This window comes from Zootoca vivipara, chromosome Z (assembly GCF_963506605.1).
Source record: "Zootoca vivipara chromosome Z, rZooViv1.1, whole genome shotgun sequence".
Taxonomy (NCBI): domain Eukaryota; kingdom Metazoa; phylum Chordata; class Lepidosauria; order Squamata; family Lacertidae; genus Zootoca; species Zootoca vivipara.
In genome coordinates this window covers 13,314,151-13,336,076 of record NC_083294.1, presented here as the reverse complement: position 1 = coordinate 13,336,076, position 21,926 = coordinate 13,314,151, and the positions used below count along the sequence as shown (strand labels likewise).

The 21,926-nt window shown below is 46.6% G+C and overlaps 1 protein-coding gene across 3 annotated transcripts in view; it reads right to left on the bottom strand.

The window, feature by feature from the left end:
- Window positions 1-1,856: 1,856 nt before the first annotated feature.
- Window positions 1,857-21,926, bottom strand: part of CCDC180 (coiled-coil domain containing 180) — a 57,176-nt gene continuing 37,106 nt past the window's right edge. For 2 of the 3 annotated variants that reach the window (XM_060270644.1, XM_060270645.1), the window contains 12 exons: window positions 21,311-21,504; window positions 20,322-20,401; window positions 17,722-17,854; window positions 16,387-16,470; window positions 15,408-15,480; window positions 13,891-14,032; window positions 13,461-13,621; window positions 11,099-11,236; window positions 10,328-10,439; window positions 8,423-8,528; window positions 5,468-5,606; window positions 1,857-2,264 (listed from right to left, as the gene is read on the bottom strand). In XM_060270644.1, the coding sequence (XP_060126627.1) occupies window positions 2,133-2,264; window positions 5,468-5,606; window positions 8,423-8,528; window positions 10,328-10,439; window positions 11,099-11,236; window positions 13,461-13,621; window positions 13,891-14,032; window positions 15,408-15,480; window positions 16,387-16,470; window positions 17,722-17,854; window positions 20,322-20,401; window positions 21,311-21,504 (1,494 nt within the window). In that variant the 3' untranslated portion in view covers window positions 1,857-2,132. Of the gene's footprint in view, window positions 2,265-5,467; window positions 5,607-8,422; window positions 8,529-10,220; window positions 10,440-11,098; window positions 11,237-13,460; window positions 13,622-13,890; window positions 14,033-15,407; window positions 15,481-16,386; window positions 16,471-17,721; window positions 17,855-20,321; window positions 20,402-21,310; window positions 21,505-21,926 lie in introns of those variants that run through there. The other variant, XR_009557037.1, reaches the window with a different exon arrangement.

Genomic DNA, 21,926 nt, shown 5'->3' with positions numbered 1-21,926 from the left:
TTCCAGTAGCACCTTAGAGACCAACAAAGTTTGCCATTGGTATAAGCTTTCGTGTGCATGCACACTTCTTCAGATACACTGAAACTGGAAGGAATTTTTTTATTTTGTTTCGACTACATCAAACCAACATGGCTATCTACCTGTAACTGAAACCCACAGAGTTGGACTTGCCAGGCAGGTTCAGCAGGAATTTCTTTTAGTTTTAATGAAAGTACAGTGGTACCTCAGGTTACAAACGCTTCAGGTTACAAACACTTCAGGTTACAGACTCCGCTAACCCAGAAATAGTACCTTAGGTTAAGAAATTTGCTTCAGGATGAGAACAGAAATCGTGCTCCGGCGGCGTGGCGGCAGCAGGAGGCCCCATTAGCTAAATTGGTGCTTCAGGTTAAGAACAGCTTCAGGTTAAGAACGGACTTCCGGAATGAATTAAGTTCTTAACCAGAGGTACCACTGTATTTTTTTATTCAACATTTCCTTTTGCAATACCTTACTCTGGAAAAACAGGGTAATAGATATTCCAGAGCATGAGCTATGGATGAGGAGTGAATCGGATCCAGCTCTCATTTAAAGGGCAACATATCTAATCTGCACTTTCTGAAACAACATATAAACCAATACAAAAATTGTGCATACTCGGTAAAACTGCTCTGCAAAATTGTGCATATTAGGGGAAATTCCATAAAAGAACGTGTATATTAGGAAAAGAATTGCTTATGAATTTTCATGGGTTTAAAGTAATAATTTCAAACTGATGTAGAAATGTGGAGAACTGAATTTAAGATTAGAAAAATGAGAAACTGATAGAAACTGATCGAATTGCCCATCCCTATGAAGGCTTCTTCTCTTCACTCTGTGTAATTCCATGGAGCAGGAAAGAGGTGATGAAACTGGAGAAACCTTCAACAGAAAAACCTAAATCCTTGCATGGGCGTACCCAGGATCAAAACTAGGGGGGGGCAAGGGGAGGGGCCAAGGCACGGAAGGGGAGGGGCCACAAAGTGGGAGGGAACAGCGAACTCGCGCTCCGCCGGGCTGTGCCCCTCCCTAGAAGCAGGGCTGGTGGGCGGAGCCCAGCCCAGCGGAGCGCGAGTTCAGCGTTCCCGCCCGCCGCGCCGCGCTCCCTGGTTCCCCGCCGCGCTTGGCCTTGCCTGAGGGCGCGCCGGGGAGCTGGAGGGAGGGTGCGGCGCGGTGCGGCGGGAATGGCGAACTCGCGCTCCGCCGGGCTGTGCTCCGCCTCTGCCCACCAGCCCTGCTTCTAGAGTAGGGCAGCTGCCCTAACTTGCCGAATGGTGGGTACGCCCTTGAATCCTTGTCTACTTAATTTACATTTCTCAAAACAACTCATGAAATGAAAGCTGTCTCTCCTTCCAAATTCACTCTTTTCCAAATGCTGCAATGCAGTTCTCCAACCAAATAACATGTACCAAAATGTGTATATTAGGGGAAAGTGTGCATAAGGACTTCATATTGTTGGGCAAAAAGATACCTGCAATGCAGGGGGGTTGGACTATATGGTCCTCGTGGTCCCTTCCAGCTCTGCCATTCTATGATATTGGTGAAAATGACACATTTACACAAATAATTATTCTAGTAATTATTCACGCCCATTAATTTCAATGGGTCTACTATGAGTAAGACTTACTTGGACAGAATCCTGAGTATATTGGACAAAACTGTGTTAACAAGTGTGTATATGCAGATAAACATGGACTAAAATGCTGACAAATTTTCAGGAGGACTTTTTATTTTATGATTCTTTTCTTGATGCTGAGAGAACTAGATTCTAAGCTTGCAAAAATGTGAAAATGGCAGATTCATCCATCCCTAGTAGACCCAGACATGCAGCCTGAGCTGGTGTAAAGCAGCCTCTTTGTTCCTCTGGGAACCCTTCTGAAGTGTTGTCAAGATTTTCAACTTCTTGACAGCTGATTGAAAGTGCCATTTGCAGTTCCTCACCAGTTAACCCAGGGTGTTAAAAAAACAAGGACGACTTGGTTGCTAAATAATATATTTACTCAAGGGGGGAGGGAATCTATTGCTTACAGAGGGAGAAATGAGAACATGTGAATGCGTATATTGCTTACAGAGAGAGAAATGAGAATGCATGAAGGCAGAAAAGTGTGGCAGATTCATGCGTAGAGCTGCTTGATCTTCTGCACTGACTTCTTCCACCAGTCTGTCCAGTGCTGGGCCTTCATTAGAAGGGATGTTTTCTCCTTTTTAATCCTGGCAAATTCCACCTCCAACAGTTCCTTGAATCGCTGTGTGAGCAACACAACCCCAGAAAATGCAAAATAAGGACCAAAGAAATCCATATTTGCCTTTGGAAGCCTTGAAAGTCGCCACTGGAGAGGGACTGGGGGAAACTGCATGGCAGGGGTGTTTCTAGGACAACGGTGAAACAGTCAGGTTTCCTTGCCATTTTTACTATTGGATGCTGGGTGTTTTTTATGCAATCTTGCTGTTCAGTGCAGTACTGATATGTGTTTCTGGTATGTTGTCATGTTTGCTATTGTGGTGTTTTGTTATGTTATTCTGTAATGGTTTTTGCATGGTTTGGCTTTTGAAAAACCTTCTGTTTCCTTTGCTGTAAGCTGCTTTGAGCATGCTTGAAGAGTGGCATGATGTCAATAACAGTCAGGCAAGTCACTGGTGAGTATGCACTGAGGGAAGTTGGGCTGGAGTCTGACTTGGAAGAAGGGGCAGTGGTCTGTGGTGACCTGTATTAGCCAGGATGCAGGGGAAGCTTCAGAGCTGGAGGAAGAGGCAGCCCAGGAAAGTGAAGGGCTGGGTGCTTCCCCTCCCTCCCCTGCACCACTGCCTCCCAGAACCAGGAGAGAATTGAAGCAGGAAGAGCAGAAGCAGCTTCCACACAGGTGTGGTCTCCAGCTACATGTGCACAGCCCATCAAGGGAAGGTACATAAACTGGTGGTGGAGGAGGGGAGTGTTCTCCAGATGCTGCAACTGCTCCATTGAGCACAGACCTGGGAATAGCTGCCCAGATGCTAGGCTGGTGTGCGTAGGTCTCCAGAGCTGTAGTAGCAACTGTTATTGTTATCTATGACAGTAAATAATGAATTAACTCTCTGTCATGTGCATTCCTTTGGCTGGGAAATTTCCTTGCCACATGCAAATAAAAGGAAGGAAGGAGTCTATCTTTCTTTACTCACACCTAGGATGACTGCAGAATGGAGTTTAAATAAACAAAACAAAAAAACAACCCTCCCCCTTTCCATTAATGATTATGCACTTAGATTCCAGAGATGGTGCCCACATAAATCCTACTCGAGTTGTTGGCATCTATCTGTTTCAAGAGACAATGGAGTGCACCTCCAGGGCTGAAGTCAAACCACTGAAGAATTACAGCACCTGCCGTGGCCACAGAGACAAGTAACTCATAACTGCTGTCTCCTGCATTGTTTTTGCTGTGTTAGCAGCACCAAAATGACCTATCCTGAGCACAAGCCTAGGCAGTGGGTATGGAGGTCCTGAGCTCCCCAGATGACAAGACCCCCATCTTGGCCTAGCTGATGTGGTCCAAAGGACAGCAGAGGAATATATTTGATACCAGCTTGGCTGCAGGAGTTGCTAGAAGTAGTAGTAGTAATAATACTAATACTAATACTAATAATAATAACAATACCGCGCCCATCTGGGTGGGCTTCCCCAGCCACTCTTCCAACAAAATATTAAAATACAGTAATCCATCAAACATTAAAAGCTTCCCTAAACAAGGCTGCCCAGATGTCTTCTAAAAGTCTGGTAGTTGTTGTTCTCTCTGACCTCTGATGGGAGGGCGTTCCACAGGGCGGGTGCCACTACCAAGAAGGCACTCTGCCTGGTTCCCTGTAGCTTCACTTCTTGCTGTGAGGGAACCGCCAGAAGGCCTTCGGAGCTGGACCTCGGAGTCCGGGCAGAACGATGGGGGTGGAGATGCTCCTTCAAGCATACTGGACTGAGGCCATTTAGGGCTTTAAAGGTCAGCACCTACACTTTGAATTGTGCTCGGAAACGTACTGGGAGCCAATGTAGGAGGTGTACAAGGCACCATCTGACCGTCTTAGGGACTCCACTCAGGCTTTGTGTAGGGTTTACTCAGCCTTTTCTTCTCCTAAACATATTCCGCAAGGCAGTGGGTTCACATTCTTCCTTGAGATTACTCCCAAAGCCTTTTTCACGAATGGGTACAGGCAACTACTGATTTGCACGGGGGTTGGTTACATTCCTGACCCCCCGTCTGCTCTGTCTCATTCTGCCGCTGCCCCATTCTTTCCCCTTTTCTGGCCACTTCCAGGTTGCTGGGCTGTGAGTGTACGCAGTCGTACATCAATTAGACACACATTACCTGGTTGTTGTTTGTAGAGTCACAAGGCAGTAGATGCTTAGGATCAGACTTTTTCTTCTCCAAGACGGGCAACCTTCCCAGCTTGACAAGCCCCATCTGCCCCTCACTTTTCTCTACAGCACATGCAGAAACTGCCTTCTTGACCACTGGACCCCTTATTCGTCTTGTCTGCTCAATCCACCAGCCTGCCTTCACATGCAGGGGAAGTTCCTAACTCAGGGCCCAAGATCCATCGGCTACTCACACTTAGTTTAGCTAGCCAATCAAAACTGTTTACTGGTATGTGGCTGCTATCTTGTGGCTTTACTCATTTGTGCAGCCATTAACTGAAATAAATGGATCTTGGTTATGCTAATTAACTTCAGTGCATCAACTCTGATTAGGACTAGGCATTGTGTTTCTGGATTAATGCAGTGTATGCACAGCCACACACCCACCCCTATCTAAAGGCAGCCCTGTTTAGGGAAGTTTTTATTGTTTGAAGTTTTAATCTGTTTAATATTCTGTTGGGAACCGCCCAGAGTAGCTGAGGAAACCCATTATTATATTATACTGTGTGGGTAGTCTCCAAAACTGGGGAAACTGTTCTTGGATGGAACACAAGTACAGAATGGTGAAGTTATTCTTTAATTACACCAGAGAGAGACTTGGAAGGGGCAGGCAGTGCAAGCTTTTGAACACAGTGTGTTTACAGTGTGTGCTGGCTATTGTTGTTTTGTTGTTGTTTAGTTGTTTAGTCGTGTCCGACTCTTCGTGACCCTATGGACCATAGCACGCCAGGCACTCCTGTCTTCCACTGCCTCCCGGTTTGGTCAATAGGCTATAGGCTGTCCCGATCAACAGTCTAGTTGCAGCATTTTGCTGGAGCCTCTGAACCAGGCTGAAGGGTAGCACATTTACTTAACTGATGTTCCTTGAATATTTTTAAATGCCTTTTACATTTTGTATTATCCATGCTTTTATACTTATAAGTCACGTTGAGACATTTTTTGCAGTAAGTAAGAAACTAATTAATAATTCCAACTTTGACCTGTCATGAAATGGAATCCTACCCCACATTAGCAACTGTTTTTCCTATCAGCTGCTGAGGCCACAGCGTTTCGCCCACAGTTCCTTACCACATAAACAGCATCCCGTTTTTCCATCGCTGCCATGTGACCCAGGGTGGTCTTGGATGTCGTCAGTGAGGTTGTTTCTCGACAGATGATCTGGTTTGGAAGACACGCCAAGGTAGTTCTTGGGATTCCAGGCCAGGTCCTTTACAAACGAACAATCAATCAATCAATCAATCAAATAACACACACAAAACCCTCCCAAATTGAACAGGGATGGGTGTAACAACCTCCCTCAATAAAGAAAGGAGATTAGTAATGTGACCAGATTTGGGGATGTTTTTTTCCCCACTACTTGGGGCACTTCCACACGGAACCCCTCTGAAATATGATTGGGGCGGAGCCACCAAAGTAGTTCCTGTTTGATATCCTGAGGAACCCTGAGGAGAAAGGGTTTTTCTTCTGGAGGATATGATCCTGGAAGGGGAGGAGGAATTGCTGGAGTGACTTGGAGTGAAACCTGACCCAGAGAACTAGGTCGAATGCCGAGATTACCATGCCCTGAAGGCTAGCAAGAACCACGGGGGATATTTGTGGCAAGAGACCACCTGAGAAAACAGGGAAGTAAGAAGCGGGATCGTGAGGGCCATGTTGAGTATTACCCTGAAGTGAGTGGTGGACGGGGGGGGGGGGGTCAAGCAGCTTTTCTCCTTGTTCACCACAAACCCAAGCTGATCCAGCCAGAAGAATGCGGCTTAATGACAGAGATCCAGAGATATCACCAGGATACCATCCAGGTAAGGGTGGGTTCAGATTCCCTTTGTTCCTAAGAACGCCACAAGATCCACCAATACCAAACACCCAGAGACAGGAGGATAGACTGAAAGGAAGGGCCTGATACTGGAAATAGTGGAGAGCATATGTGATGGGGGTGGAGGCCAACAGGAAACAATGAAAACACCCATTCAGAATGATCTAGCAAACACAACAAAGGAGAGGACTAGACAAAGGAAAAATCCACACACAAAAACAAACAAGCGTTTCTATACACATGGAGAGACAAGAAGACCCAGCTGTCCCTTGCAGCAGGATTGGTCTGGAAAGACAGGATGACTTCTCCCCTCTGGAGAGGAAGTTGCAAGTTGAAGACCCTGCCTGTCTCCAGTAGGGGAAGTCATCCCTAACTGGGATGGCATCTCCCTCCATCTGGTAAATCTCCACTCTCTCTTCTGTCTGGGCACACTTCACCCAGCACTGATTGGTTGCTGGGTCACCAGGAGGCTGATCCAGGGACTGCCCATGACAGAGAGAATAGTTAACATCTTAGTTAAGGTTTCTAAACAAGGACAAGGAGGGCTAGCCATAAAAAATTGCAGCATTATCCTCACCGCCCATTATTCCTGTTCAGGATTCATGCCAGTCTGCCTTATCCCCATCCAGGTTCCTATAAGTAGGGGATTCCTTCCTCACTCATCCTGCCCTCAGTTTTCCTTTCTTTTTCCAGTTCATACTCAACAGTATGTGGCTGAGTGCGTTCAGTCCTTTAGGGGAAGGGGCCACAGCTAAGGAGCAGAGAATCTGCTTCAAACTCAGAAGGTCCTGGATCCAATCCCCAACAGTAGGACTGGGAAAGACTCCCTGCCTGAATCCATGGAGAGCTGCTGCCAGGCAATGTAGACAACAATGAGCTACTAGATGGATCAATGGCCTAATTTGATATAAGGCAGCTTCCTATGTTTCCTGTTCCTCAGCTTTGGTTTCCCTCCTCCCTTTTATTTTCTGCCAGTTCTGGGGTTCTCCCAAAGAAGTTGATAGCATCCCGGTTGCTTTCCAGTGACCCCATTTGGGCTCCGTTCCTATGGGCACTTACCACCCGAGTTCACTATCAGAGGGACTGTGTTTAGGGACTGTCTCTTTCCTGCCTTCACAGCTGTATCATAGAACCATAGAATTGTAGAGTTGGAAGGCACCCTGAGGGTCATCTAGTTCAATCCTGATAACATTAATATCCATTAACATTTTAAAAAAACATGGTAGGGATGTAGAAATTCAAAAACAGTTTGCCCAGAGGTGTACCTAGGCTCCCTTGCACCCTTGACAAGGAGATGTATTGGTGCCCCTACCCCACCCCTTGCAGGGCAGTGGAGTTTGCAGAAGAGTGGGCAGGCTCCTATCCACTCCTAGGTAGACTGGAGAGGTGCATTTTTTGTGCCCCCCTGGCCCTAACCCTGGCCCTGCGCCCTTCATGTGGGCCAACCTGGCCAACCCCTAGATACACCCCTGGCTGTACGCCCACATGGTGTGGAAGATTAGTTGCATGTCCGCATTTAACTTACAGCTGAATTAGAGACAGACAGCCACTTGGTGGTGGGCCAGATCTAAAAGGGGCCACTCCTCCAAATTGGTGGAGCCAATTTTAGCAGGTGATTTAAAATATGGCAGCAGAGGTTGGATGGCCATCTGTCAGGGATGCACTAGTTGAGAATCCTGCATTGCAGTGAGTTGGACTAGATGACTTTTGTGATTCCTTCCAACTGCACAGTTCTGTGATTCTATTTCTGAAGAATTATGACACACCTGTTGTGCATCACCTGTTACTTTTCATTGCCTTGCAGCATCGTTGCATATAATCTCTTCGCATCTACCTGGCAGCAGTAAATGCCAACCAGTCTCCTGCTTTCAACAGAATAACTGGGCGTGCCCTTCTGGTTATTCCTTTGCAGTTATGTCTTTCCTGCCCTATGCCTCACATATGGCATCTTACCTGTCACACCCATGACAAAGACATGGCCAGGCATGGGGAGAATGGTTTATCAGGCCAAATCAGGAACACTGGCAGGCCTAATTTAGCCTGCGGTGCCAGATGCCACTTGTGCTAAGAGCTGCCATTCTGCAAGCACTCTTGAACTGCAGATGCTGAGGAGTCAGTACGGGACTACAAAGCAAGTTAACCCTAGATAAATTCTACTGCATGGATGGATTGCCTACAAACTCCCCCATCAGATGGCTTCAAAATGTTACCTGCTTCCCCGCTCAGCCACCAGCTTGTATGCTTCTGTTTCTAAGGAAAGGCCGGCTTTCTTGCGACGGATCAAGGTACAGGTCTTCTCCCGGGAGACTTCCACCTCTGGCACAGGAGAAAGGCCACTGTTACTGAATATTTTTGATGATACCAACATGGGCGTACCCAGGATCAAAACTAGGGGGGGGGCAAGGGGAGGGGCCAAGGCACGGAAGGGGAGGGGCCACAAAGTGGGCGGGAACAGCGAACTCGCGCTCCGCCGGGCTGTGCCCCTCCCTAGCAGCAGGGCTGGTGGGCGGAGGCGGAGCCCAGCCCAGCGGAGCGCGAGTTCAGCGTTCCCAACCGCTGCGCCGCGCTCTCTGGTTCCCCGCCGCGCTTGGCCTTGCCAGAGGGCGCGCCGGGGAGCTGGAGGGAGGGTGCGGCGCGGTGCGGCGGGAATGGCGAACTCGCGCTCCGCCGGGCTGTGCTCCGCCTCTGCCCACCAGCCCTTCTTCTAGAGTAGGGCAGCTGCCCTAACTTGCCGCATGGTGGGTACGCCCTTGGATACCAAGGTAGATATATATTGTCAAAAGAATTGGTCTTGTATATGATCTTGGAAGCTTGAATAATAATTGCAACTCAATGGAAAACAGTCCAATGTCTTACACTGGACCCTTGGTACCTCTTGGTTTGGAATATAGCTGTAATGGAGAAAATCACACAAAAAGGACTGGAACCTACAGGCATTTTTAATTATACGAATTGGCATTCTTTGATTACATATATAGCAGAACCATCGCTTTCAATATAACCCTTGTCACAAGCCTGACAGATCTGGAACTATACTTGATAATCTAGTAATGCTAATATTTGTTACTTGGACTTTTATTATTTTAATCCATGTAAGACTGTACTCATTCGATGGGCCTATTGTAATAGTTTTGTTTTTCATCTGTTGTTATAACTGTTTTATATACATTATAAAATGAAATAAAAAACATTTACAAAAAACAAAACAAAATTAACACCAGCAAGATAGGTGTCAGCTTCTAATGTAAGAATGGGGGATAAAACTCAGCACAGTCTGCATTTTAATGCAAACTCTGCCTGATCTGCACCTCCCAAACAATATGCAAACTGAAACACACCATTCTTTCCAAATTCACACTCTCTTTTGCTAAATTTTCCAATGCAATTCTCTACTACCTCCACAAAATGTGTAGGAAAATGAGTACAGTATAAATTTGGGGAAAGGGTGTGTCTAAAAATACCTGTATGTATGAAGACATCATGCATAAGTGTATTTACATAAGGGGAAAACTGCTTGTAAAAATGTGACTTAATAGGGGGGGAAGTACTAAAAGACAGATGAATTTCCACAACTACTTTTTTTTAAAGATAACTGCAAAGTTATGATGGCTGGTAAATTGAACTTAAGGCTGGGAGAGAGAGAGAAATTGAGAGAAAGTGAAATTGTTGTCACTTTAGGGTTTCATTCTCTCATAGCAAGTCCTCTTCCTGTGTTTTGCTTCCTCACAAACTTCCTCCTCTCTGCCCTTGCACTAGAATGTGCAAAACACGCTGGCTGTGCTTACTTATTTGCCTACTGTATTGATACATTGCCCTCCTCCCAAGGCATTCAGAACAGCTAATGGTGTAAAATGCTAAAGTTAAAGGTTACTGCAAAAGGATAATGAGGATGGCAGTCAGAGGGCTAACTTACAACCTCTCTCCCAACATGCTAGAATTCTGCTTGCGGTGAATTTTTATTATGTTCATGTACATATATGAGAGAGCATTCAAATGTGATATCCCCACCATCTGTATGCAGTGCTATAGTCTGCTTTGCCACCTTCCTCTGCTGCACAAGTAAGCTCTCCTTCTGTCAGGAAACCATGGCAGCATTCACATCCCCCTGGACGTACTTCCCTGCTCCACATCGTCAACGGTGAGGCTGCCATCCATCTCCACAAGCATCTTTTCCGTGGTGGCGGCCAAGCTGGAGACAAATCTCTGGGCACAGTTGATGACACAGTCCTGTTGGGGAGCAGCAAGTGGCACAGTGTATGTTGTGTGGAAGTACAAATCTACAAGGGCTTCTCTTTCAACTGGGATTCTGACTGCCTTCAAGACTCAGACTGGGTGTGGCCTCCTGGCCTGGATGCTGTCACCAGGTCAGCTTCTCAAATCTGATCTGGGGGTAGGGATGGGACAGGAGGAGAGTGTTTCAGGAGACTACCCTTTATCAAGGGCAAGACACCAGTTTGTCATCTGTTGTGACTTTAAGAACTGGAGCTTGAGCTTGTTTCCCCCTCCTCCCTCCTTCTCCCTCCTCTTCCTTTTCTCATGCATGCCATGTCTTTTTTACCCTGTGAACCAGAGGGCTGCGAGCCACTGCCAAGCATTGTAGGCAGTACTCAGCTACATGGACCAATGGTCTAACACAATATACGGCAGCTTCCTAAGTTCTTTAAAGTCTGGCAGATAAAAGAAAAAAGAGGCCAACCCAAAGAAGCAGCCTGTCTCTTGAACTGCAGGCAGTTCTGGTCTCAGTAGTTGATATTAAAAGTACCAGGCCCACAAGTGAAAATGTCTGGATAAGCAAAGCTCCATCTCTTCCCCCCCCCCCATACCTTAAATTATTTCCTCTCTGAAGGGAACTCTAAAAAGGTAGCAAGTTTGGAAAAAAAAGGTACCTCTTGCTGCTTGGTGGATAGATGGATCCCTTTGGCCTGCTCCTTCTGTCTTTCCTCCTCCTCTTGGCACAGAGCCTCCAGCACGGGCAGATTGTCAGGGTGGCCCAGAGTCGGTCGCAGCTTGTGCTTGTTCTTCTCCTTTAATTGAACAGTCAAAGGGTGACATGCGCTCAGTTTTCATTAGAACAACGATGTGAACTGAGCAATGTGCATGCAGATTATAATATGGTTATGCTATTCTGCCCTGTTTACGGCAATGGAAAGGAAATTGGTACTCTGAACCAATGAATCCAAAAGATTATGAATAAACAGTAGGAATAACTTTTTCATGGTGAGAGCTGTTCGACAGTGGAACAGAAGCCCTTGGAAAGTGGTGGACTCTCCTTGGATGTTTCTAAGCAGAGGCTGGATGGCCACCTGTCTTGGATCCTTTAGCTGAGATTCCTGCATTTTAGGGGGTTGGACTAGATGAAACTTGGGGGTCCCTTCCAAGTCTACAATTCTATGATTCTATGAAATGTAACACAAATGCAGATTGGGGTTGGGGGAAGAGCATAATCAGTGACACATTGTTTGTGGAATGAAAGTAAGGTAAAGGTAAAGGGACCCCTGATCATTAGGTCCAGTCGTGACCGACTCTGGGGTTGCGCGCTCATCTCGCATTATTGGCCGAGGGAGCCGGCGTATAGCTTCCAGGTCATGTGGCCAGCATGACAAAGCCGCTTCTGGCAAACCAGAGCAGCACATGGAAACGCCGTTTACCTTCCCGCTGTAGCAGTTCCTATTTATCTACTTGCATTTTGACGTGCTTTCGAACTGCTAGGTTGGCAGGAGCTGTGACCAAGCAACGGGAGCTCACCCCGTCACAGGGATTCAAACCGCCGACCTTCTGATCAGCAAGCCCTAGGCTCAGTGGTTTAACCACAGCGCCACCTGGGTCCCAACAGCAGCAAATCATATTCATTTATAATTTCATTTGTATTTCCACTTTTAAAAAAGATGCACAAACCATCTTACAACAGGAAGATATTTCAAATTCAAACAGTGCAAAAATGAATTTCATAATTAACACAATAAAATGGCAACACAATAGGCCAGTGTAGAAGATATAGATTTAAGGGCACTCCTTGCAGTGAGCATTTCTGTCCCCTTGAATTTTAATGGACTGGCTGGATGCAGAGGCATGGTGGGAGGCACCAGCTGGGGAACCTCCAAGGGAACCCCCAGGGGAAGAAGGCTCAGAGCTAGGGGATTGGTGGTGGGATGATGATGAGTGGTCAGAGGGAGAAGAGGAAGCAGATTGGGAGAAGGACATGTTGAAAGCAGAAGAGGTAACAGAGTTTAGTGAGCAGGAACAGTCTGTGGCAGAGAGCAGTCCAGGCTCAGAGGCAGCAGCAGAGGAGGAGGTGTCAAGAGGCAGAGTGGAGGCAGACTGCTGAAGATTTCAGGGAGGCTCTATCTCCTGCTGTGACCAGCTGGTGGAGCAAAGAGACAAGACAAAGGAGCCTTAGGCTGCTGGGGAAGGAACCAGTGGAAGAGCCTTGGAGAGTGGTGGGAAGCACCTTCAGTCCTCACATCTGCCTCACTGGGCAAGACCTACTGGAAAGAGTTGATTTGATCACTAGGCCTGTGCTGCTTCGGTTTCTCTGAATAAAGAGTTAACTTCATTGACACCTGGGTGTTTTTTATTGCTCACTTACGGTTATCTTTGGATACTGAAGGGGCAGGGTTTATAGGGTATTTGGCTTATGTGCTTATTTCCTATCATTCCTATAACAACCTTCAAATCAGATCTGTGACTTATGTTCTCTCAAAATTTCTGGTGGCCTACCTTTTGACCGATCTGAACAAATTATGAACAGAGACTGTGCCTAGATTTCTCTTGTTGGCTACAAAACCGTGACAGGAAATCTTCTCCATCTGGGTGCTGTTCTCACATTACAGCAGTGGTTCCCAAAGTAAGTGGTACCGCCTCCCCCCAAGGGGGTGGGATTACCTAGGAGGGGCACTAGGAAACAAGGGGGCAGCGGTACTACCCACTTTGGGAACGACTAACATAAATATAATAGAATTGAACTAAAACCGTTACATGTTTTGGCAAAGGCAAAAGGGAGCGTGACCGTTTCACCTTGGTCCCAGAATCACCTCTCCCATGATGTTGCTCACAGTTCCTCTCCTGAAGCAGCTTGCAAGGATGTGGGCCAGAGAAAGCAGTGGTGCTAGTTTCTGCTCCCATTTTTGTTGGGATTCTCCTATGATGTGAGGTGCAAGGGCTGCTGAAGGTGTTTTCCTGGCTTAAGACTGAGGGGCCAGGAGGAGGAAGGAATAGGCTGGTGCCTTCCAGGATGCTCACACAACCTACCTTTGCAATGTCCCATTTCTGCATCTGTTCCTGTAGGTTGTGCCGTATCTGCTCCATGGAATCCTTGAAGAGCTGCTCATGATCTTGGTGGAGTTTGCCAATAACCAGCCGAACAATGTGAGGGAGCTGCTCCTCAAAGCTCTTCAGCTGATCCCGGAACTCTGTAAGGTTTGGGGGAAAGGAAGAAGAATGCAGCGCTATTTCCCTGCAAGCTAAGGAACTGACTCCCTCATAAGGCAGTGGACTCTCTTCTGTCAGAGGTTATTAAACAGAGGTTGGATGGCCACCTGTCAGGAATTCTTTAGCTGTGATTCCTGCATTGCAGGTTGTTGGACGAGGTGACCTTTGTGGGGGGGGGGGTTCCCTTTCAACTCTAGAATTCTATAGGACTTCCCGGAGAAATGGGTAAAAGATTGCAGCCCAAACTTACCAGAAATGCAGGCTACACGATACTCGTCTACCTGCAGTAAATACATCAGAAGCTTTTGCCCCAACACGTCAACACACAACTCATAGGTTTCTTGCAAGTATTCTGGCTGAGTAATCTGATGCTTGTCCTTTTTGTAGAATTCCTTTGGAACATGGAGCAGGATAGAAAAAAGAGCTGGATGAAGATTCTGAGCCCTGGGGCAACAGAAGAGGGCAACAGAGATGCAAGGACAGCCTTGTTGGGCCTATATTGGCCAGGCAAGGGGGTTGATATTGTCCGCCCATCCTGTCCAACCCCAGGCTGATGGGACTGTGTTGGCATGAAACTAGGGATTTAAAAGGGTCTGGCTGTGGCAGAGAAGCTTTGGCGATACAGTATGAAAAACTTAATCAAGAGCTAAGAGTATGATATATAAATGACATGGGCATGTGCAGAATGCAACCTGTTGCCAGTGAGGAACCTCAGCATTTAATTCATTTTTTTTACATTTTACAGTTCCTAGTAATGGTGACTGATGATGAGTAAATCTTGATATGCTGTTATTTCATGCCTCTTAGTTAAATAAGAATTTGGGTTGAGGCTAACAACACCTTTATGAGCACATAAAGCTCATAAAGCTTTAGGGGTTGGTGAACTAAGAAGTTTGGAGACTAGCATCCAAGGTCACACCTTAGCAGTGAAAGGCAGCTCACGACCACTGTCTTTGCTGCTGACAGCAGATGTTGAGTCATTATGATGCACTGTGAAATGGGAAAGTGGCTTTTGCCACAAGAACATGGGGATTGCCTTGGGGGCTACCAGGTACTTGTGGTGGTGTCAATGGCCACAATCACCCACGTCTGTGTGCTGGAATGACTCAACATCCAGGGCATTTATTGAGGAAAAACTGGCAGCAATGAACTGCTTAGGAGCCACAGGGAAGCCATGAACATATTTGTGGGACTGAGGAGCAGGGTTTTGGGACTTTGCAAAAGGTCCCTTCAACCCTAGAAAGGGCCCTGGCTGACAAACCTGATTTTTCCCTTCTTTTTTTTTAAAAGGTCTATTTCAACACAGTTCAAACCCGCAAAGGCTTAGATTGGGAACCCTACTTCCTGACAAACCCAGCTTCTATGCACTCTCAAACATTGATGAAGCCATCAGAGTGAATGGAAACAGGAGCCAGGGACCCTCTGTGGGGTTGAGAGGCGCCCCCCCTCCAGGTAACAGCACATAAAACTGAATGTGCACAAGTTAAATGTTTGTAAGTTGTGAGTTACCTGCAATGTTGATTCCCTTGCCCTACTAGCCCAGAAAGATTTGCCTCTTGGCCCCGCTCACAGCTCTGCATCATTGGTTAATAATGGTGGAGGCAGAACATGTTGGCACCAGGATGCAAAAGAAGTTGCTATATATTATAGCTGGAAAGGGGGAGGATTCTCCCAACAGCTGGTTCTGCTCTGAAGCTGCATTACCAGGGTCATTAAAAAGGAAAAAGGAAATAAATCTAGTACTAGCCATAGCAGAAGTGTCCTTACCTCTGCAGAATTCATAATAATATCAAAGTTGTCCCACAGGATGCCGAAGATAATCCCTTTCAAATGTTCAGAACTAAAGGGAAAAAGGGGTTAAAGGGAGGTGCCTAGGAGTAGATTTAATAATATTTACAGTACTACTATTATCAGTACATTGCATGTGGCTCAAGTCAATTTGGATAGAATCATCTCCAGTGTTCTGCTTTGAGAGGTGGCCTCAGTAAGGCAAGGCCACATCTGCACCATGGACAGCTCCATGCAGGGCTCAGGCTAGTAACTCCATAAAAGAGCTCAGCTGTTGTTTCAGCGCCATCTTCCTCAGACTGAGCCTTAAATAGGAGCTGGAGCTGTCATAGCTGGTGGCTCTGGCTTTGGTGGGAGGAGCCTCTTCATTTAAAGCGGCCCAGCCAGCTTTAGCAGTCATCAGCTCTGACAAAGCAGGGGAGATTGTGGTTTCACTAGGGCTTCTGAGATAGATTCAGAGGCGGGCAATGCAGAGATATACCCACAAAATGGGCTGCTCTTGTGTCAGTGCTTTGGTTCAGTATATACCTTTTGGGCTGGCACTGAGTGCAATTCAGCCTCCTAGTCTGAATCTATTGCTTCATCCCTTGAAGAAGGGAAGTCTACCCCTGAGGTCAGGACACTCTCCTTTGCCAACTCAGAGGAGGAGAAAAAGGGTAGCAGTGCTATTCCATTGGCTGTCCTAAGAGACCCGCTACCCTCTGGCACTTCCTCAACTTGCCCACCAGGCAACCTGAATCTGTTACCATCCCAGCTGGTAACCGATGTCTGAGTTCCTTTGCTTTCCTTTCTCCCTCCCTTTGCCCTTTTCCTTTAACGTGATTTCTTTAATGTGTAAGTATGGAGGTAGGGACTGCTTCACTTTTAGTGATCTTGTACGTCATTTGAAGGAGCCTCTTCAGCTGAAGAACAGACTAACAAAACTTATCAAAGCACAAGTATTAACCAAGGGGCTTACTCATTGTCTTGCGGCTTGTCTCCAAAGATCTGCATCTTCCTCTCAACCCGAGTGGTTTTTGTATATCTCTGTATGGAGCTGACACTGTTTTCGAAAGAAAAGGATTTGGAGCAGGGTGGTGGTGGTTGCTTCTCTGTTTCTCCCAGAAGTTGGTTATTCACCCCACCCCAATATCACAGACATATAATCACCGATAATTACCGGGTAAAATAAACATTGGAAAGCCACCATGAAGTCCGATCTGGAGCTAGCCTTTCCTAAGCTGGTGCGCTTCATATGCTTTGGAATTCAGCCCCCAATCCACTCTAGTCATTTCAGTTGCAGCCTTGGCTGACAACTCTTTTCAGCCACAGGGAAAAACTTGGGGTGGTATCCAGTGCTAGCCCTGTTGTATCAGGTCTATCTTAACCCAGCATCCTGTTCTCACAGTGGCCAACCAGATGCCTTTGGGAAACTGGTATTCAGAAGCACTGTTGCCTCTAACCATGAAGGTGGGGCATAGCCATCATGGTCAATAGCCATTGATAAGTCTTATCCTCTAGAAATCTATTTAATCCTTTTTTTGAAGCCATTTAAGGTGTGGCGACTGCTGCCACTACTGGGAGTGAGGTTCAATAGTTATAACTATGCCCGGCTATGACCTGAATCTGCTGGCACTCAGCTTCATTGGATGTCCACGAGTTCTGGTGTTATGAAAGAGAGACAATATTTTTTCTTTATCCACTTTTTTCATGCCATGGAGTAGATCCATTCACGTCTAACTGAGGTTCATTAATTTCAATGGGTCTAGTCTATTCTAAGACTTACTTGCATAAAACTGCTTACCTCCCTCCCCTCCCCCCCCGGCTCTCCACCTTCTCATGTCATTTGTATATCACAAAAATAGCATAATAAATTTGCAGCAATATCTACAACATATAATTCATCATTAATGGTCAATGTATAAGTTCTTGGTTTGTGAATTAGTTTAAACAAAAACCAAGGAGAAACAGGACAGAACAGAGTTAACAAATAACATTCAACATTGTATAGCCAGAGCCCTCGTGGTTGTGCTTGCCACTAGCAACTTTAATAAATGATGATGATAATCCAAAACATCTGAAGTTGCCAGGTTGGCAAAGGCTGATCTAGGCTATTTGGTGTTCATATTGATTCCTGAGCCTATTTGAGGCTGATTTATTTGGGTGTGTTAAAATGCAACATTGAAGTGTCTGTGAGTTATTCTTGAAAAATGTCCTTTCCAAGTGTGTGTCAGTGGGGGTAGGGTACGGTTGGAAGGGGAGGGGGAGATGCCACTGAAACAGAATGAGAGGGCAATTTTATAGTTTTCCTCACCTTCCTGACACCCGCTTGCCAAAGGAACTAGATTTCCGTGCAGACGTGAGAGACAAGTTGGTTTGAACATGGGTGCTTTCGCGATGGGAGACTCCACCAGAGAACGCTGGAGAAAATGGTTTTGGCATAAGCTCTAAGAAAAGATGGAAGAGGACATTAAGTGGCAGGTGGGGACAGCTCAGAAGGTCAATGGCTTCCAGTGCTTGCTGGGGCCCCAACATCAGGAATGAGAGAGCTCCACCTTTTCTATCAGGCCCACTACTCTCACTTTGCACAGAGATTTTAGAACAGGGGTCCCCAGACTTACCGCACAGCGGGCCGGAGGGTAGGGGAGTGCGCGCGCAGCGGGCCGGAGGGCGGGGGAGTGCGCGCCCGTGCGCATGCGCACACGCACACGGGCGGGAAAAAAATCACCGAAAATCGCTTGTGCGCATGCGTATGGGCCTCCCCCGACCCGGAAGTGCATCGGAAATGACCTCTTCTGGGTCGGGAGAGGCCCATACGCATGCGCACAAAGGATTTTCTGCCGATTTTTAAGATCGTCGCTGCGCCGCGCGCCATAAGAGCGGGCGGCGGGGGTCGTCGCGGGCCGGATTGGGAGGCCAATTGGGCCGCATCCGGCCCGGGGGCCGTAGTTTGGGGACCCCTGTTTTAAAAGCAATGTTTCCATGCAACATCACTTCTGAATTGAACAGGAGCAGCGGGGTGGATCAACAGGGTATGCCTTAGCCAAGATCCTCACCAAATCCTGAAGCCAGCCCCATTTGTTGGGATCACACCTCCTATGGTTGTCTCCAACTAAGCTTTAGTCAGAGCAGACCTATTGAAATCAAGGAACTAAGTTCATGTTCATTTCAATGGGTTTACTCTGAGTAGGAACAGCATTGAATACAACCCTAAAATGCACTCTCTTCTCTTGGGAGAGAAGCTGCCTTCTACCGAGTCAGACCCCTGGACTATCTAGCTCAGTATTGTCTACACTGACTGGCAGAAGCTCTCAAGATTTTCAGGCAGGGGACATTCCCAACCCAACTTGGAGGTGCTGGGGATTGAACATGGAAGCTTCTGCATGCAAAGCAGATGCTCTACCACTGAGCCACACCTCTTCCTTGTTGTGCTTTGGCTACAGAGTGTTACAGGCCATGTTGGCAGAACCTTGAGATTGTCAGAATGCTGGTAATTTGTTTTTGTGAACCTAAGTTTATTTCTAGACCTCATGGTTGCAGAGAAAGGCTTGAAAGTGAGCAAGGCATCATGGGAATAATGGAAGCTGCTTTATATGTCCAGAAACATGGTCCGTCTAGCTCAGTACTATCTGCACTGACTGGCAGCAGCTCTCTAGAGTTTCAGACAGGGTATCTTTCCCAAGTCCTACCTGGAAATGCCATTGGGGATTGAACCTGGGACAATAAATTAATAATGAAGCTTACACTAAAGGAGGCAAAATACTATTACAATTGCAAAGTGTACATTTCAGCGAGGCTTTCAAAGAACCATGTACCCCAAAAAGTAATTATTGTTATACTGAAGAATGCTCTAAACAGCTGACAAAAAGACAAGTTTCTGGATACGGTCCCGTTTCAAATATCTTCCTCTGTTTCAAGGCTCTGATTGCAGTTTTCACAACTGGGAGGACTTCAAAAAAGTTACTCAATTCCAAGACGGGGAAAACCACTGCAATGGTCCAGAATGATAGGCAGGTAGAAATGAATACTTTGTTTGATATTTTGTCTACACTATTGTAAACTTCATTTTTAATATATTGTGGTTACAATCCTGTTGCCTCAGAGCACTATTTCTGAGGTGGTTTTGTGTGAAATGGGGCATAGTGTCCAGCAGCTGATGCCAAACCCAATGCTAGCCAATGCAACCATTGCCAAAACCATGCACTGTGCCCAAGGACCTCTTCTGGTGCCTGCAAAAGGTCTCAGCAAATATCCACCCCCAAATCACCAAAGTGTGAGAGTGACTGCTTGCTCTTCCTACTTGGTTCCCATCTGCACAGACTCCACCTCTCCCTTGAGCATCCGCATGGCGGACATTTTGTGACCAGCAGCCACAGTGCTCTGTCAGAACTCCAATTGCGACCAGTGGGCCCAAAAAGGTTTGGCAACTCTGTGGTGGATAGCCATACTGATTGATAGGTAGCCTACATGTGAAGGTATGTAAAAACAGTGTGTGAAATGATATAGTTAGGAGAATCTGTTTTTGCAGACTGTATTAAGAATATGTTGAGAATGTGTTTTTTTTTTGCAGGGTGGAGAATGTTTGTGCTGGAAAAATTCAGCCTTAGGCCAGTTTGAAGCAGACAATGAATTCTTGCTGAATCAAGCACGCTTTTCCTCAGAGAACGCATCCTGATTTCAAAGTGTGTGTGTGTAAGGCTAAGGCAAGGGAATGCTTCTATATAAGCCTGTGTAATTTATAGGCCTGTGAACTCTGCTTTTGCAGGTTCGCAGTGGCTGCTGCTGTTCTGATCTAGTAAAGCTGTCTTAACCATTGCAACTGGTGTGGTTAATTGAAGGAAATCCGTTACAACCCCCTGAGCTAAGCTGTGTGGCTGCAATGATTGCCTGCATGGAAGGTCTCCTTGTGCCCACCTGTTCCTGTTCCTGTTGCAGCGGACTGCAAGCGCTCTTTCTCCTGATTAGCATCTGTCAGTCTTCTGGAGCGATGGGATCTGAAACAAGCTCAACACAGGTTAAGACTCAGATCCTGGGAATTTGTAGGGGATTTCTTTTGACCCATAAAGCTTTCTTTCAATTTTTGACATTATTTACAAAAACAGAGGTCCTTCCAGTCTTGCATTCCCTTACTTGTATTCCACTATTTGACAAAGCAATTTAATCTTTCAGTGAAGTCAACACTCCATGACCTCCCTTCCCTCCTTTGGACTAGAGCTCAGTTAACTTGTCTCAGCCAATTCAGTGCACTTTATTTAAGCATTCTTTCTCTGTTGGAGTTTGGTGACACTTCCATTTTCTGGCCCACATCATTCTAGCAGTTGGGTAGCCAACATGAAGTCCTCTTTATGTTGTTGGGATTACAACTAACATCATCCCTGACCATTAGCCACACTGGCTGGGGCTGATGGGAGTTGGAGTCCAATAACATCTGGAGGGCACCACATTGGCTACTCCTTGCCTCCATTAGGGTGAGTGGAGCGCCACCCTACCAACCACAGTCTGCTCTCAGTCAGTCTCCACCTGCCTGCCTTCTTACAACCAGTTCAGGGAAACTAGTCACTGGCTGTCAGCTTCCTCCTCCTTAGTCAGTTTTGCTCTCTTAGCAGGGAGGAGGATGGGAATAAAACAAGAATTAACCAGCTGCCTGTGATTGGCTCTGGTTCTGCCTGCCTCTGGCTTTGGCTCCATCTCCTTTTGGGTGTCCCTTCCTTCTGCCCTCCCAGTCCCAACAGTCAACAGCCATCACTGCTACCATTCTCTGCAGTAAGTTTAAAAACCATCTGGAGGCATTTATTCATGAGCATCTCCCACCTTGCTGATGGGCTTGGGGTTTACTATGCTCTCAGTCTCCACCACTTTTGCAAGAACCAGAACCATCCCACCCCCTCCCCTTCAATACCTACCCAATGAGGTGCTTGATCACACTAATTGCTGCATCATCAAAGGCCGGCTTCCCCATCCGGCTTGGGTTCAACAGTGATGTGCATTCAACACCCATCACAAATGTCTTGCTCTCCTGCAGCATGCTGTCTGATTGGATGGAGGTTGTCATGGAGGTAGGGATTGTGGGGTCTTGTACATAAGAGAACACAGGGTCCTGTGTCAGAAAGGAGCAAAACAGATGAAGCATCCTATTGGACCAAACCAAAGGTCAATTTTCCCAGCTTCCGGCTTCCAATGTTGCTAGCCAAGTGCCTTGGGGGAAGCCATAAGAACAACATAGCAACCTGCCTTATACTAAGTCAGATGGTTTATCCTTTTAGTTCAGCACTGCTTACACTGACTGGCAGTAGCTCTCCAGGTTTCAGGCAGGGAGTCTTTTCCATGCTTACCTGGAGATCCTGGGAACTGAACCTGGGGCCTTCTCCATGTGAAGCAGATGCTCTACTATTGAGCTATAGCCCTTCCCCAAAGGGGGAGCTTTAAGCTTTACAGATCCACAAATTTTCCCATCAACATCATGTGTCATTTTGCCCATTGATTGCCAGGGAACTGTCTTCTTGCTTATGTTGCTTCTTG